Genomic DNA, 16,650 nt, shown 5'->3' on the forward strand with positions numbered 1-16,650 from the left:
CTGAAAGCGCACGTTGGCTCATCAGAATAAAGCGAGATGCACATTGGCATTATCTAACAGGTTCATATCCTGGGTGCTATTAGTGTGAGCATGTTAGAGTACAACAACATAGTCCATTACCATTATACAATCGTGTACACGTCTGTGTAATATTGGAGTTTGTGTGCCCATTTCATAAGTAGACGGGGCAAAAATACAAAGCACTGCGTACTTCAAGTAACTAACTGTTAGAAACTATGAAAAAATCCAACCGTAAGAGGGCTCTCCGATAAAGTTGCAGCACAGGACGTCAAGCAGCATGGAACAACTTTCTGCTACCTCTGGAAATCAAAAAGCAACGCAGGGCTGCCACCTTGTGGTGATATATAGATACCGGATCCCGGAAGTGGATGGTCTGTTTGCTGAAGGCACGATTGACTAGCATGCATTTTACACCATATCTTAGTTCTGTTTTGTTATCACTTCTGTCCGTCGTGTAACTAACATGGGACCGCCGTCAAACAGCACGGTAAGATATATCACATAGTACAGTATAGTGGAAACGTATGGTCGTCGGATAGTGACGCAAGTTAAAACGACTTTATCTTAACGTTAGTAGCCGTTAGCTTGTAGGTTAGTGTTAGCCTGTACATTTGAGCACTATCAATTACGTATTAGTAAAATAAACTAAATTGTTGCTAGCCAAGCTTTCCGGCATTCATACAGCTAACTTTGCTGCCGCCAAGTAGTTTACTGTTAATGCCGTTTTTGTTGAGATGCTAAATACTGAAAGTAAAAGCTTGTTAGCTAAGTTAGCTACAATTAGCATAACGAATTACTAACTATGAAATGAAACAGTGGTAACATAAACGCTCGTCTTTATGAGTATGTAAGCGTACTTGTTCACGTTGTCTCTCCACAGGTGCTGAGTTATAGAAGGAGAAGAGTTGAAAACACCCCAGGACCTCAGGTTTGACCTCAAGTGGGTGCAGTTTATCACACCATGTTGGTGACGGCGTATCTGGCCATCGTTTTCCTGCTTGCCCTGTGTGTTGTCCTCGAGCTCACAGCACGCCGCCTCACCCCACCTCAGTCTGCTCCCACTGCTGTAGCCAACCCAGCTTTCCGTCGTTTCCAGAGTATATTCCTGCGGGCATACCTTTTGGCTTTGTGGGCAGACTGGCTCCAGGGTCCTTACCTCTACAAACTGTACCGCCATTACAGCTTCCTGGAATCCCAAATAGCCATCTTATATGTGTGTGGCTTGGCGTCCTGTGTTCTGTTTGCTCCTATTTCAGGCTGGCTCCCTCAAGCCTTGGGCCGCAGACAGACGTGTCTTCTTTTCTGCCTGTCATACTCCGCTTGTTGTCTCACCAAGCTGTCCAGGGACTACTTTGTGTTGATTGTGGGCCGGGTACTGGGGGGTCTGTCCACGTCCCTGCTGGCCACCACATTTGAGGCCTGGTATGTTCACCGTCATGTAGATGTCCACGATTTTCCAAAGGAGTGGATCCCCAGCACCTTCACCAAAGTTGCCACCTGGAACCATGGGCTTGCTGTTGGAGCAGGGTTGGTGGCTAACTTGCTGGCTGAGTGGCTCCACCTCGGGCCGGTGGCTCCCTTTCTCCTGGCCGTTCCTTGCCTAGCATGCTGTGGCTGGGTTGTGCTAACAGACTGGGGCAAGGAAGAGGCTGATGAAGTTTCTGAATTGGACAAACAAACGCTGCTTCTTGGCACTCCAAATGGAGGGGTGACCCGTTTGTCTGCGAGGGCCCGGTTCTCCCGCAGCTGCCATGATGGGTTGCGCTGCCTGCTGTCAGACAGGAGAGTCATGCTGTTGGGTGGAGTACAGGCTCTGTTTGAAAGTGTCCTATACATTTTTGTTTTCCTCTGGACTCCAGTACTGGACCCGCATGGGCCTCCATTGGGAATAGTATTCTCTTGCCTGATGGCTGCCAGCATGGCTGGCTCCTTGCTATACCGCCTAGCCACCTCCACACGTTACCGTCTACAACCTGGCCATGTACTCTGCCTGGCTGTGCTAATGGCCTTCTTCTCCCTCTTCATGCTGACCTTCTCCACTGCCCCTGGCCAGCCTAGACCTCATGAATCGTTTTTGGCCTTCCTGCTATTGGAGCTGGCCTGTGGCCTCTACTTCCCTGCTGTCAGCTTTCTGCAGGCCAGGGTGATCCCAGAGGAGAAGCGAGCTGGTGTGCTGGCCTGGTTCCGACTGCCTCTGCACCTGCTGGCCTGCCTAGGGCTGCTGGCCCTCCATGGGGAGATGTCAGGAACGGGTGGAGGGGAGGGTGGCAGTGGCACCAGACACATGTTTGGAGGCTGTGCAGTCATGATGCTGGCAGCTTTGATGGCTGTCGTCAGTCTGTTCACCCTGGGCAGAAACGATACAGACTTGAGACTGGAAGGAGCCAGAGGAGAGGGGGAGATGTACTGAGGAGCTAGACTACATATCCATTCATGCTTGACTGGTTTCAAATGTACTGTGCCAGTTTTGTGTATCTGAAAGTAGAAATCTAATGTGTTCCACTGGAGTAGTCATAAGTCTACATTTTACCAAATGTATCAGTGAAGGAAATCAAAGTCAAAAGTGGATGTTTTGGTAGATTAAAACTCAGTTTTTATATGTTTGCCTTTTTATTTTTTCTGGAATCTATGTCAGAAATGTCCAAAACTCCTGTATCATTCCATTAACTGTTACGTATAATATGTTATTGCCTCTAGTGTCCACCTACAGGGAGATGGGGTCATATGTTTGACAGGATATAATTAATGTCACCTGTCGATATGCCTGAGAGGATCAGTAATGTAGTAGTTCCATCATGTGTTTATAAACAGACATGAAGATATGAATTTACAGAGAGCTCAGTGAATGTCCAAAGAAATAAAACCACAACCAACATGTAGACCAGTATCTGAATGTCAGTCCTTACAGTACTCTTTCCACAACACTTTGATTTCTTTGTTTGTTTGTTTGTTTTCTTCAGCATCTATGTAGTTTTACTGAAAGGTTCTACTTTGAATGCCTTTTCCACCCTTGTATACACCCTTGTATATATCTGTACTGTCTTATTATTTCTGCTCTGGACACTTTTAAATAAAAGTGTACATGTTGTATATGACTGTTTATGTTTACTGGGATTTCTTTTGGTCTTTAGCATATTAATGTTTTACAACTGGCATTCAGTAGTATCAGATGCAGTTTCTAAATATTCTAAAACGGTGCAATATAATGCTTTTTATTGCAAGGGAAAATATATTCCCAGTAAACTGCCCAAGAAGATTATAGCTACTTTTTTATATAGCTCAAACTTAGCAAAACAACATTAAACATCCATTTAAATCCACAGAAAACATTTTAACTGGCATTGGTCCGAGTTGTAAATCTGGAATTTTCACAATATTTTAGCCCCTGCAACCCCCACCCCCCTTAGATTTGCTGCAGACTGTATTTCTAGGTTTCTCTAAACAGGCTTCCATCCTCCCCATTTTTCCTGCTGCTGTGGTACAGTCCCAGCCTTTCTCTATGGTGCTGCTTCACCTGGATGCTGCTAGAACATCCCTCTGTGGGTGAGGGAGGGGTATCTGCACGATTCTTAACTGCGTTGTTTTGGGATTGCATCACTACATCGTCAGAGGGTGTTCAGTCCGAGCGGGCAAGAAGAGCATTATCAGTCTGAGGTCCCCTCTCACAGTTCAGCTAGACTCTGCAAGAACAACATCACTCAGAAAGGAGACACCAGAGTCCCATTGACCGGTTGGCATACAGAACAAAACACCCCACTGCAGGACGACAAAGAGCCATAATGACACAGGGCAAGGTATGATCTTGCTTTCATCGTGCCTTTCAGTTAATCTTTCTGTCCTTATCTGCAGTTAATTACGGTCATTAGAAGCAGTTCTGTATTTCTGTATGAGGCCTGGGTTGTTACGTAACAGTTGTTACGTTTGCCTGCTTCATCCCTTTAAGCTGGACAGCAGTGCAGGCTGTCCAGTTGTCATCACTTCCAGAGTTAGTCCTTTTAATGAATGATAACTCGACCATGGCTCGTGGGTTTTAATGTCCGAGCGGAGTATTCCTGCCTGCAAAATCCCACAGGATTCAAGAGCTGTCACAGCAGTTTATGAATGGTGTCTGAATCCTGCTGTAATTTTTCTGTGTTGTCCAGTGTTAAACTGCTTGTGTTAGGCCACCTGAGTTTCAGTGAACTGCGTCACTTCTTTCTAACCGTGTTGCGTCACCATGACAACCCATCTCTTCCTGTAGCTCTGGTGAATGGTGCAATTAAATACCGCTGTAAGCTACCCCCAGTCGTTTCTTCCAGAGAGTTTTTGAGGATTCAATATGGCAAGAACACTGGTATGTGTTTTTGGACGCCCTGGGATTTTCAAGCATCGCCGGGTAGCTACTTATCTACGAGAAACCGCTGCTCCGTGACCCCAATCTATGCTTAACTGGCGCTAACTGTAGCCTAGCTAATGTGTATGAATAACAGAGAGAGACAGGCATTTATATACTGTATGTGTAACACTGGCAGTATGAAGCATTTAAGACTGGACATTTAAAGCTCAGGTTAAAAGCAGATTTTTTTTTTCTTCAAATATTGATTTACGTTCACCTAAAATGAGTAGCAACCGATAACAAAAGATAACAAATTGTTTGTCTTTTGGCCTACTAGCTGTTACTTGCAAACAAGACCACTAATGGCTCCTCCAGCGGACAGGCCTTAGTGTCACCAGCTCCTCCCACCTATGAGGAAGCCACTGCAGGTATGACAACACCTTCAATCATAAAGTTAGTGTGACATTATTTAAAAAAACAAAACAAAACAAAACAAAACAAAACAAAACAAAAACGTTCAAGTCTTGGGGTAATATGGTAGTGATTGGGTTACATAAGTATGTGCTGTCAGTGTATGTTTTAACCACCAAAAAGACTTAAATATAAGTGTTCTCCAGGCACCAGTGCTCCTTGCTACAATGACGTTGAGATGCTCACAGAGTTCACCTGGGATGATCGCAACATCAGGAGGGTCTTCATCCGCAAGGTATCAAAAGCTTCATCATCACATTGGTCACAGTATTAGCTCTGCTATGAATGTTGTGTTTCACTGATAATTAGTCTCAAAAACGTTGTTACACATGAAAGGACTGACATGATGTGCAATCATGCAATCTTTTTTCACTTTAACTTGCTTTCTTTTAGGTGTACGCCATCTTGATGATCCAGCTTTTGGTCACTCTCGCTATTGTGGCTCTTTTCACATTCTGGTGAGTACTAGTCTAATCTTTTTCATGTTTAACCGTTATTCTGATAAAATTCACTTGTACTTACTTAAGACTATGTTACTTTTAGTGACCCTGTGAAGGACTACATTCAAAGCAACCCCGGGTGGTACTGGGCCTCTTAGTAAGTAACAAGTCTAGGTAGCACAGCTACTCTGTACTGTTGATGTCACTTCTAACAAAATAATAATCATATTTATTTTGTTTAACAGCGCTGTATTCTTTGTCACATATCTGACCCTATCTTGCTGCTCTGCACCAAGGTAAGTTAAAGTTTTCAAAATGAAATATACAGCATTACAAAAAGAAGTAAATCACCTTCAGTGAAGTAAAACTTCAGTTGTTTACTCTTTCCTACAGGCGACAGTTTCCATGGAATCTGATTCTGCTTGCCATCTTTGTAAGTTCAAATTTTTTAGAGAAATGTTTTCAATTTTGTTTCTCAATTTGAATTTTTTATTAACTAAGCACTGTTTTCAAATCAAACCTACAGACTAAATGAATGCTGTCCAGTCACAACTTGTCCAAAGGGAGTTTAACAAATGTCTGCATTTTCACGCAACTCTCATATATCCCATTACAGACCCTGTCGCTCTCCTACATGACAGGGATGTTGTCCAGGTATACTTTTATGCTTATGGGACTGTCTCATGTTACTTTACATTGTGTCTTGCTCCTTTAGACCTAGCATGATGGCATGTTTCTTGTTTTACTAGCTACTATAACACCAAGTCAGTGGTGATGTGTCTGGGCATCACAGCAGCAGTCTGTCTCCTGGTCACCATCTTCAGCTTCCAAACTAAGGTGAGAAAAATAACATTTTTCCTTTTCTGTACTTTATATATTATCTGATGTACTTTATGCAGGATTGAGAATGAAAACCATGTATATGCTGCTTTAACATATTTAGCTTTGATTTCATGTGCTTTCTCCATCTAGTTTGACGTGACATCATACCAAGGCGTGCTCTTTGTCTTCTGCATGGTCATGTTCATCTCAGGACTGGTGCTGGCACTCGTCCTCCCCTTTCAATATGTAAGTGTGACCAGATGAAGGTAACACTAGCTGTGGGTCATACTGTATAAGTTTAAAAAGTTTAGGATTTTCAGATAACCAAGATATAGATCAAATAGGAATGTAAACTGAAAGAAAAATGTTGACTCATCTCTAAATTGAGATCATATTTAATAATTGTACCATCATATACATTCAGATATTACATAGTGTGCCTTTCATGTTGTGATCTAAATACTGGAATCACTTCTAATCAAGTCATTCTTTCCATTTAGGTACCCTGGTTGGATGCCATCTACGCTGCCTTGGGGGCCATACTGTTTACCATGGTAAGAATACGGTCGAGACAGTCAAGCTATTATTGATAGAAATACTCATATATTGGAAACTATCAGAATCAGAAACAAACAAAAAGATGTCTGATTTGCTGTTTTATTTTCTGTTGCAGTTTTTGGCATTTGACACCCAGCTTCTCATGGGGAACAAGCGCTACACCATGAGTCCAGAGGAGTACGTCTTCGCCACTCTCAACATCTACCTAGATATCATCTACATCTTCTCCTTCTTCCTCCAGATCTTTGGAACAAAACGGGAGTAAACCATCACCCTACCTGTCTCACCTACAGACAGGGGATGCACCAGTATGGCAATTTAGGCAAACAAGACAAGAGTCTTTAAAATTTTGGTGATGTTGATGACAGTGCTTCCAATTGCAATGGCTTTGGGTGGGTTTTTTTTGTTTTTGTTTTTTTGCCTGATACTGATAAGATCAGAAATACTTTGGGAATTTCTTATACAGGTATACATGTACATAGACCCATCAGTATTCACATCCAACATGTCAAGTATCTCTCTCTCCTCACTGGCATATCGTGAACATACACCATGGAGTTAGCTTACTAGCTTTACCAGCCAGACGCATTCAGTGATCTGTGATTGCTCTCCATTTAACGTAGATAAAACGTAACTGTGAGTGTTCATCTGAAGCTGTATGGGTGTTGTTGTTCCTTGACTGCCTAGATATCGCAAATCTCCTGCAAACAATAGATGTCAATGCTCTTTAAGAGGTATTTGATCTGTAATACATTATGCGTGACTCTTAAAAAAGTCCTAACTATGCCAAGTGTATATAGTCATCCCATCATTGGACTATTGCTGTGGGTACAGAATTAGTGACGGAAAGCACAAGTTACTTTAAAAAAGCCTCAACAACTTAAATACTTTTCTTGTGTTCTCAGTCATATCCAATGTTGTCTCAATACTGTGAATTACCAGACACACTGCAAAGAGTATGTGACATGTTTTTCTGGCTTTTTGAATGACAATCTGAAAATTTTATTTATTGGATTTGGGATATTGCTATTCATTTATGCCTTGATTTGTTACAGCGTACAGTGTAGTTCACATTTAGATTTTTGTTCCACTTAACTATGAGGCTGTCATTGTTGCAATGTTTATTATTTGTCTAATATGCGTGTTTGAGCCTGAAATCTTTCATGCAAGATAGTTAGTTTGAACAAACTGTGATTGTTTGCATTATATTTTTGATCTTAATATTATTTAAACTTATTTATTCAGTTTGAAGGGGTGACATGCTAATTAAGTATAAACGTTAAATACATACAAACAGTGCCATACACGCATGAATTTATGATAACTTTTGATAAGGCCTGCATATGTGGAGGGGCTTGAATGCTATGTTTCATGACATCTGAAGTTTATTTTCTTATGACACAAAGATATATTTCAGAAAGTGTGAGATAAAATGGTGAGTTTGAAGCTTGGAATGAATTTATAAGTCTTCTAAAGTGCCCTTGGATTACCTTTATTTGATGATATTGGTGCAGTGTATTGTTTTAAAGCACTCTGCATTTCACTGTAGCATTGGTGTTATTGTATTAATTTATTAAATGGTGAATGTGTATGAATTCACTCGCTGGTTCTCTCTGATTACATAACAATATGCTTTAACTCCTCTACATTACTTTTATTTTTAGTCTGTTACTTGTGTGAAACACCATATAGGAAATGGGTTTGATAAAATAATAAAATTATGGCATTTTTACTTGACAAAGCTTAATTTCAGTTTATATTTTTTAGCCTAAACATCATCATTGAAAAAATAATGCAGTTCCTAAATGTGTGCCGATAAACCAGCACTCTGGCCTTCAGATAAAATACTTTTGTGATTATTTCAGTTGTATATAAAGTTTGCTCTTCCTCTATGCTTGTTTTGAAGCTAAAAGTCTATTTGTATTTCTATTTATATTGTGGACACCACATTCAAACAAACTATACTAGTAAATATATGTGGTCATATGCAGCATGCAGCTGCCTGCTTTGGACTGAACATGTTTACTTCCTGGCTTGTGTTTTTGCTGTCTGACAATGTAACTGTTTACAGACTGAAGATACATTCTCAAAATCTATTACAATATGTTATGCCTCATTATGATTAAGACGTGAGAACACACTTTATGACCGCATGTGTTTGCCATAAATATGGGTTCCTATAATTATTTCGTTCAAAATATGATTAAAATCAGAACAGACCAGATCTACTTGTGATGAAGTAAGATAACGCTAAATGCATATGTCCACATGTGATAGAGATGAGAAAATTGTGCTCAGAAGTTGATGCCGGTGAATGTGACGTAATATTAAATGGTCTCCACCAGCCTGCAATCAACCAGTAAAACTTGTGTACACTCAAACTTACAGCTTCCAGTCATCCAATCACATTGTGCGATGGTTGAGCGTCCGGTTCAGCCATGTTGTGGTTTTGAATGAGGAAGAAGCGGGAGATAATATTCTTCAACGAGTTTATATGGAATTTAAAGTCACGTTAAGGATATATAAATGAGTTAGGGTGTGACTGAAAATGAAAGCCGTTTTTTCGAAGGCGTTGATTGCGACTTATCGCATTCCTATTGGAATTTAAACATACTTCTATAAATTAGCCGTTTAGCTAACAACGTTAGCTAGCAAGGTAGTTAGCATAGTGTGCTAGCTAGGCAACTAGCTAATTCTCGGCTAACTAGCTAACGGTTAGCTCGTTTCGTGGGGAAGAAAAATGTTATTTGTGAAGAGTGTTAGCCTTTGAAGTAGCCCTAGCCAACCTGCCTCAGTCGAATGAAGCGCATTAGCCTCATTTGGTTTGACTATATTGACAGGTAGAGCAGCAGCTATAGCGATTTATCTTTAAACCAGCGGCGTTATTTGTAAAACTTTTGAGCCATGCTGAATAAAATCTACGAATGGATAGAAACAAGCTTTGCCAATCTTCGCAACGGTTTACCAGCTGCGGAGCACTCTGGTGCACACCGGGCACCTGGAGATGGTCAGAGGAGGAGGAAAAGACCAGTTGAATGGTATGTGCTGTAACTGCGTTATTCAGTTGAGAGCGCGTAATCAGAAGTCGGTGTGTTTAAAAAGACACGGAATTAAATTGACCCCATGTTGCTTTGAAGTTATTTATTGACTCAGTGTAATCGCCATTTCTGTAGAACCGCCATTCATTACCTCGGTGCTCATTCAGTGTTTCAACCATTTGTTTGAGTTTGAACTAAACAGTTCATGTAGAGATTTTCGAAATGAATTAAATGTTTTTTAACTGTCTGGCATCAATCTGTTTTCTCCTTAAGTCTGGAAGATGGACATAACGTCGACCAAGATGGCTTAATGATAAAGAAATCTCGAATGGGTAAATAATGACTGCATGTTATGGTGTGAGTATGTGTGAGGGTATAGTTAAACCACTATTAGCCTACTTATAGTGTTATTTGTTGTCTGTCAATTTTCTCAAGGGGATCTTATTGATTCAGTCAAGACTGCAGCTGAAGGAGTTAAGACCCATAGCTCCGTTGTAGCTACATGGATGAGGAACAACGTGAGCCCTACCTTGAGAAATATACTGCCTGCCTCCCCTGGTCCCCCACCTGGAGAACCACAGCCCTCAACATCAGCAGCTGTTTGGGCAGGGAGGCCGGTAAGGAATTCATTTTTGGGGCTTTACTGCAGGTAATGTCAAAACATTTTTGCCTTTATTTGAATATGTCTGTGTTTGGTTTTTAAGATTGTTGAAAGGAACTCTCTGGATGAGACGTTTGCCGCTCCTTCCACCACTTTGGCATGGAAATCATCCAAATCAGGTAAGATTACCACTTAAAGCGTTGTATAAGCTTTTGATCAAGGTTATTTGTGCTTGTAGAGGCTTTAAGCTCTTGGAGATAAGTTAATTATTCTACTGTTTTTTTTTTCCCAGCTTTTGAATGCTTGCGTAATGAGAAGTCAACTATGGGATCAAAAGTCTGTAGAAGACAAGTGTGCATGAGTCAGACACATCGTGAAGTGCCAAAAACAAATGGGCACTCATTCAACTTGCCAAACCCCATCACCCCTGAATTGCAAACCTCTCCACGGTTAGGCAGGCCCCTAAACCTCCGACCACATGGAATGCCAAGGTATGCTTTATATCTCAGTTTTTGGCTTGAGAACAAAACTTTGGACATTTCAAGAATTGTTTTTTTTGTTACACTATGTATCATTATACTGTGCAAACTATTGTCAGATGATGCTTGATTACCACTCTGTCATTTTCTGTCTGCAGTTCATTTCGTGGATTGGCAAGCAGTTCCTGCACCAGCATGTATGAGAAGACCTTTCCCATCAAAGTGGTGCAGAGCCCAACACACAGCACCTCATCTAGCCGTGCACACAGGGTCAAACCCCAATGCACAGCACAGGAGGTCAGACATCAGTATAATAATTGGCACCATGTGATTCCCTCTAAATCAGTTGTTGCATATCTTGGTTAACTTCAATGTTCTCCTCTGTGTTTGTCCAGTCTGTTCTTGAAGAGGAGAAGGAGGTCTACAGGCAGCTTTTGACCATGGTCTCTGGTGGTCAGTCATCGTTCCTGCACAACGGCAGCTCACATGCCATCATGAGGTCACACAGAGATTTGTACGTATCCATACAAATGCAGTAGATTTTAACAATGCCATATTGAAACCATTAATGAAATATGTAAGGGGATGCAGAGTTATGGGTGCATTGAATACTGAGAGAATTCAGTCACAGGCCAGTGGGGGGCTCCAGAAGCATTTGGACTTGAAAGCAGTACTCTATCAAAAAATCTAGCCTCTGTTTAGCCTGTGATGTCAGATTAAACTAGTTATTACTTGCAATGCATTGCTTTCAGATTTCAAATAGAGACTTCAAAAGTGCTCGAAATTTCTGATTCAGTAAGGTTAAACCATGATAGTATTTCACAACAACAGAACAATATTAGTATCAATATATGCACAAAGTTTTAAGTAGTCATTGGACCTAATCCATCTTTTGTTCACCATTGTGCCATAGTTGAAGAATTTTCAATGGTAGTTGCATGTACTATATATTTTGTAGCTGGAACTGGCATGCAAGGAAACAATTATGACTTTGTATGCAGCTTTACTACAATTGCAAAGTCCCCTTACATATAGGATAGTCAATTTAGATGATCAGTACATTTTAATAGTACCATATCTATCCTTTATCACTGGACTGTGCTGTGCTTATTCCCTGTCTTTTTCTCATCAGTACCAGCTTCCTGACCACCAGCCGCAGACTGTTACAGTTCTCTTCCCCCACTGGATCAGCAGCAGGAGGAACTTCAGAGGCACCCAGCAGTCCCCCCAGCCCCAGGGGCATGTCTAGCCAGAGCTCCAGCAACCTCCACAGCCCAGTGGGGACCTTGAACAGGCCAGGGACCCAGACGTGGTCTCTGGACACAGACCTCAGCTCCAGCAGAGCAGCTACTCTCACATCAGCTCCCTCCCCATCTGCTCTGCAGGATAACTCCTCTCAGGACACACAATCATCAGGTACAATTCTCACCAACTTCCCTGTACTCTTCATGGAAACATAGGCATAGTGTGATGGGATGCCAGAAGTGAATGGAATATTTGCTTGCTTCTGTATTTCTTCTTGGCTTGTAATCTCCTCGTCTTTTCTTGCAGCTCACGATGGTGACTCTGTAATTATTGTAAATGAGCAAAAGGGTAAAAAACAAGACAGCTCAAGGTCAGTATTTGTCTTCAGTCATTCTTAGTATTTTGTATCTTACATTGTTTTATCAGAATCTACAAATCATTAATAGTAATGTGTAATATGATTTCACATTATGCAAGCATGATCAAAGATGTAGAAATCTAAACATGTAATGGTGGACGCTGTGGAGTTCATTCATAATTTAAATATAAATTGAATTCATATGAACACACCATGCTGAGTCTATGATACCTATGTGTGAGTAGATGGAATTAAAACAATGACTTTAGTCAACAAAGCTATCAGCTCAAGCATTTCTCTTGTATACACAATAACATACTTCTCTATCTTTACAGTGTGCCATGTTTCCAAGCTGAGTTATGGATCAAAGAACTGTAAGTGGACTCCAGTGTTTTAAATTATATAATTGATCCACTGTTCACTGATACTGTGTTTGAATAGAGGAAATCATGTATTTTTTGTCTCTGAAGGACTAGTATGTATGACTCTCGGGCGAGAGAGCGACGGAGACAGATAGAAGAGCAGGAGGCCCTGGCTGCACAGCTGCTGCGACAGGTGAGTGGGTGCCACTGAAGCCGTCTTTCACATTCAGTTTTATCACATCTGTTGCTTCTTGACCTCTTGTTACCCCACCAACCTGTGTATTGATATTGCCGGCTCCCAGCGCCTGTCTGAAGAGGGGCAACGCAGCCCAGATGTGGAGGTCCATGTTCGAGTTCCTTTGGAGAAGGAGGTTCCTTTGACTCTTGTGATAGAAGAACCGAAGCCTTCAGAAGAACGGCCAGAATTCCCTGAACTCACAGAGGTGTGGCCATTGTATCTTAGTGTGTATATAGCGTTTACCATGTGGAGTTTGTTTAGATGACCCACACAAAAAGACTTATTCTCATTTCATCCTTTTAAAAAGTAGAAAAACAGTTGAAAGTCAAGACTAAATGTCTGCCTCAATGGTGGCTTTGCTTTGCTGAGGTCAGAACTAAGTAAAATATGAGAATCCAGAATATTACAGGGTATTACAAGTATTGGGTATGTATTCTTTCAGCTGGCCTTAATCTGCATGTATTTGTTTTTTTGTTTGTTTTTTCCACACACAAATCCATATGTAACAAGTATAGGGGTTAAGTTCATATTCCCTACTTTTCACTGTATCTTTCAATGAAGGACATGGAGGCTGAGGTGAATAAGGTGCTCAGAGGAGGTAGTTACCACGAAGTACTAAGTGAAGGTTTTGGTCTCAGCCTGACACGCAAAGACCTGCAGACCCTCAGCAACCTCAACTGGCTTAATGATGAGGTGAGTGCACAGTGTCCTCAAGGTGAAATCGGTGACCATTGCCATGGTTAAATTGTGCATTTAATAATTGTCGCATAGCTGAGCCATACAGTAGCGCCTGCATGGGTGATTGAAATTATACCTCTTTCATCTCTCAGGTGATCAACTTTTACATGAACCTGCTGGTCGAGCGCAGCAAGGACCCCAGCTTGCCATCAGTCAACACGTTCAACACCTTTTTCTATCCCAAGCTGCGCAGCAGCGGCTACTCTGCTGTCCGCCGTTGGACCAAAAAGATGGACATCTTCTCTAAAGACATCCTACTGGTTCCTGTCCACTTGGGGGTACACTGGTGCCTCTCTGTAAGTCTTAATGCACATAAATGTGAACCTGGAAGTCACAATCTTGGATATACAGTGCAGTTTTCTTATTGTGCAACTCTTTCTTGCAGGTGGTGGATTTTCGCAAAAAGGCTATCCTGTACTTTGATTCTATGGGAGGAAACAACGATGAAGCATGCAGAATATTGTTGTAAGTTTCGGAATCAGATATGTCTGTATATTTTGAGAGCTAAATGTTGCTCCTGCAAATTGATTGTCTTGAGCCGTCAAAGTGTATAGAAGACATTCATTTTGTTTCCCCAGTGACTACCTGCAACAGGAAAGTAAGGACAAGAAGGGCAAAGAACTGGATACCTCAGGCTGGACGCTCCACAGCAAAAAGCGTAATGTAAGTCCAACACATGTGAGGGGTGAAGAACATTAGGTAGTCTGTTTCCGTTGTTCCGTGTCATCAAACTGCATGCGTTGAGGAATTTTGGATGGGTTTCAATTATTAGCACATTTATCAGCAGACGGTTCCACATTATAGGTGTTGGAGCTGGTGGTGCCCCCAGGCTTGGCCAGCTTGTCCTGGTCCACGCTGCGCTGCAGTATTGTTACCAATGGACTAGTTTTAATAATCATGATATTGTTGTTTGCATTTTACTGTTATTTAATTTGCCTCACGTTTGTAGTTATACAGAATGTGCCGGATTATGTCGCATCAACTTTCTGTAAATCAATCTCCAAATTTTGTTTAAAGCCCTTATCAAGTTCTTGTTTACTAGTTGTTTCAAAATAGTGATAAACAAAAGATTTCACTGGATATTTTTTAGAGCAGTTACCAGAGTAAGAAGTGAAGAGCTGGAGGAAAGACTATGGAAAGGTATTACTTGACTGAGTAAAGGAAAGCCTCCCTCCATCTAAGTCTGTCACAGTAACTACTACTACTACTAATATATCTGAATCAACTATATTTTCCAAGTATGTGTGCACATACAAGGACTTTGACTCTTGTATTACACTCAGTGTACCTGCATAAGAGGAAAAAAATGACATAGAGCTCAATGAGGACTAAAAGACATTTTTATTATATTTTCTATTATATATTTTCATTCTTGCTTATCAAATATCTTGTCAAATTTGTACTGATAATTAGTCATTTTGCTCTGTGTAATGTCCGGTAACATTTTTATTCCTCCTTCGCTCTCAGGAAATCCCACAGCAGATGAATGGTAGCGACTGTGGAATGTTCACGTGCAAATATGCAGATTACATTACCAAAGACAAGCCAATCACATTCACACAGGTAACCACAAACCACATTAACAAAGGAGATTTACAGTAACTGCTAATCATCGTGAGAGTGCTCTAAAAGTGGCTCTTTTTTTCACAGAAACACATGCCATACTTCAGAAGAAGGATGGTGTGGGAGATTGTCAACCATAAGCTGCTGTGATGTCAGTATGAGGATTGTGAACTCGTATAGTTGGAAATACTAGTCGCGATGATGGCTGATCTACGTTCAACAGCAGGATCCACTTCACGGTAGTCCTGTTCTGGGATAGACTTGCACACCAGCTCATCAAATCAGGAACCAGCTCTGCATCCCCTCAGACCTCAGCTGATCCTCGCTGATGGGATGATGCTGGAGCACCAAGCACTGCCTCCAGTACTCTACTCCACTTTGGTTTTTTTTTTGGTGCGCCCATGGAGCGTCAGTACAGCAATTGAAGCAATGCGTGTTTTCTATCACCCAGCCAGACCTGTCTTTGAAAACACGCTTGTGCTGACTTACATACTGAGCTGCAATGTTCAGTTTGATGCAGATCTATGACGTTTACATGTTTTTGTCTTACAGGGAGATGAGCACATCGTGCTGCATCATTTTTATAAGGACAGTAATGCTACATTTCGGTGTCACTGTCGATGTTTGATACTCTGGTATGTGTAAAGGAAAGCTGACTTGACGGTGAAAATAGGAAAGCCCACAAAACTGAAATTTGAATGGCATCTTGTCTAAAAAGCTGTCTCATTTGACTCGAGACTTGTTCTTTTTTTCCCATAATATGAGCATTTCACCTGACGCAGGATATTTTTTCAATTTGATTATTGCACAAAAGTCTTCAAATTTGACATTGCCTCAGAGTGTGATTTATAATTAAACAGAATGTTGTCTTACTTTGCCACTGACATGCAAGTGGTCCTGTTACACCCTAAAACTGCAGGGTAACAAATAAGTTTTGCCATTTCATTCTTACCCATTAGTCTTGATAAAAGATTGTAAATTAAGGTTCAAAGTCTATTTTATGTATTTCAGAGTCTCTTTTTGTTAGACCGCAACTTTTGGCCATAATCAGTATATTTTAAACTTTGTACATACTTAAAACATATACAGCCTCTTGAACAGTGTAATATACTTTTCTTTACGTATTTCCTATATTTTTTCTAGATTCAAGTCTGTTTAAGAAATAAATTCTCATGTATTGTGACTGTTCTATGTGTATTACCTCAAAATTATCTGAGTTTGATATAAAAACTGCCACGTTTGATAATTTGATAAACATGAGAGAACCTGGACATGTGTCATGGCTTATTTGAAATGTATCTCAATGTATATGCACACATGTACATATACATATGTGTGTGTGCCATGCAGTGCAAATGGTCTCTAGTGTAATAAGAATCAGGCAAGCCACAGTGAAAAAAG

At 41.0% G+C, this 16,650-nt stretch overlaps 3 protein-coding genes across 4 annotated transcripts; all 3 read left to right on the plus strand.

The window, feature by feature from the left end:
• Nucleotides 1-385: 385 nt before the first annotated feature.
• Nucleotides 386-3,111, plus strand: mfsd5 (major facilitator superfamily domain containing 5). Its single transcript, XM_070967544.1, has 2 exons — nt 386-508; nt 902-3,111. Exon 2 carries the CDS (start codon nt 983-985, stop codon nt 2,429-2,431), a length of 1,449 nt encoding a protein of 482 aa, XP_070823645.1. The 5' UTR covers nt 386-508; nt 902-982; the 3' UTR covers nt 2,432-3,111.
• Nucleotides 3,112-3,510: 399 nt separating this feature from the next.
• On the plus strand, nt 3,511-8,226 carry LOC139335380 (protein lifeguard 2-like). Its single transcript, XM_070968954.1, has 12 exons — nt 3,511-3,815; nt 4,674-4,764; nt 4,954-5,042; nt 5,201-5,265; nt 5,351-5,404; nt 5,493-5,543; nt 5,641-5,680; nt 5,864-5,901; nt 5,997-6,084; nt 6,220-6,315; nt 6,570-6,623; nt 6,743-8,226. The coding sequence occupies exons 1-12, from the start codon at nt 3,801-3,803 to the stop codon at nt 6,890-6,892; spliced, it is 831 nt and encodes a 276-aa protein (XP_070825055.1). The 5' UTR covers nt 3,511-3,800; the 3' UTR covers nt 6,893-8,226.
• An 811-nt stretch (nt 8,227-9,037) lies between these two features.
• senp1 (SUMO specific peptidase 1) lies at nt 9,038-16,520 on the plus strand. Of its 2 annotated transcripts, none has more exons than XM_070969328.1 (18): nt 9,038-9,665; nt 9,939-9,997; nt 10,101-10,282; nt 10,370-10,445; nt 10,559-10,757; nt 10,904-11,042; nt 11,141-11,259; nt 11,878-12,161; nt 12,297-12,360; nt 12,684-12,722; nt 12,819-12,903; nt 13,013-13,153; nt 13,510-13,641; nt 13,779-13,982; nt 14,072-14,151; nt 14,265-14,349; nt 15,154-15,249; nt 15,337-16,520. In XM_070969328.1, exons 1-18 carry the CDS (start codon nt 9,532-9,534, stop codon nt 15,397-15,399), a joined length of 2,181 nt encoding a protein of 726 aa, XP_070825429.1. In that variant the 5' UTR covers nt 9,038-9,531; the 3' UTR covers nt 15,400-16,520. The 2 variants fall into 2 exon arrangements, with proteins under 2 accessions (XP_070825429.1, XP_070825430.1); XM_070969329.1 differs by having other exon boundaries at nt 9,408-9,665; nt 10,119-10,282.
• Nucleotides 16,521-16,650: the final 130 nt, after the last annotated feature.

The sequence above is a fragment of the Chaetodon trifascialis genome, chromosome 8 (assembly GCF_039877785.1).
Source record: "Chaetodon trifascialis isolate fChaTrf1 chromosome 8, fChaTrf1.hap1, whole genome shotgun sequence".
NCBI lineage: Eukaryota > Metazoa > Chordata > Actinopteri > Chaetodontiformes > Chaetodontidae > Chaetodon > Chaetodon trifascialis.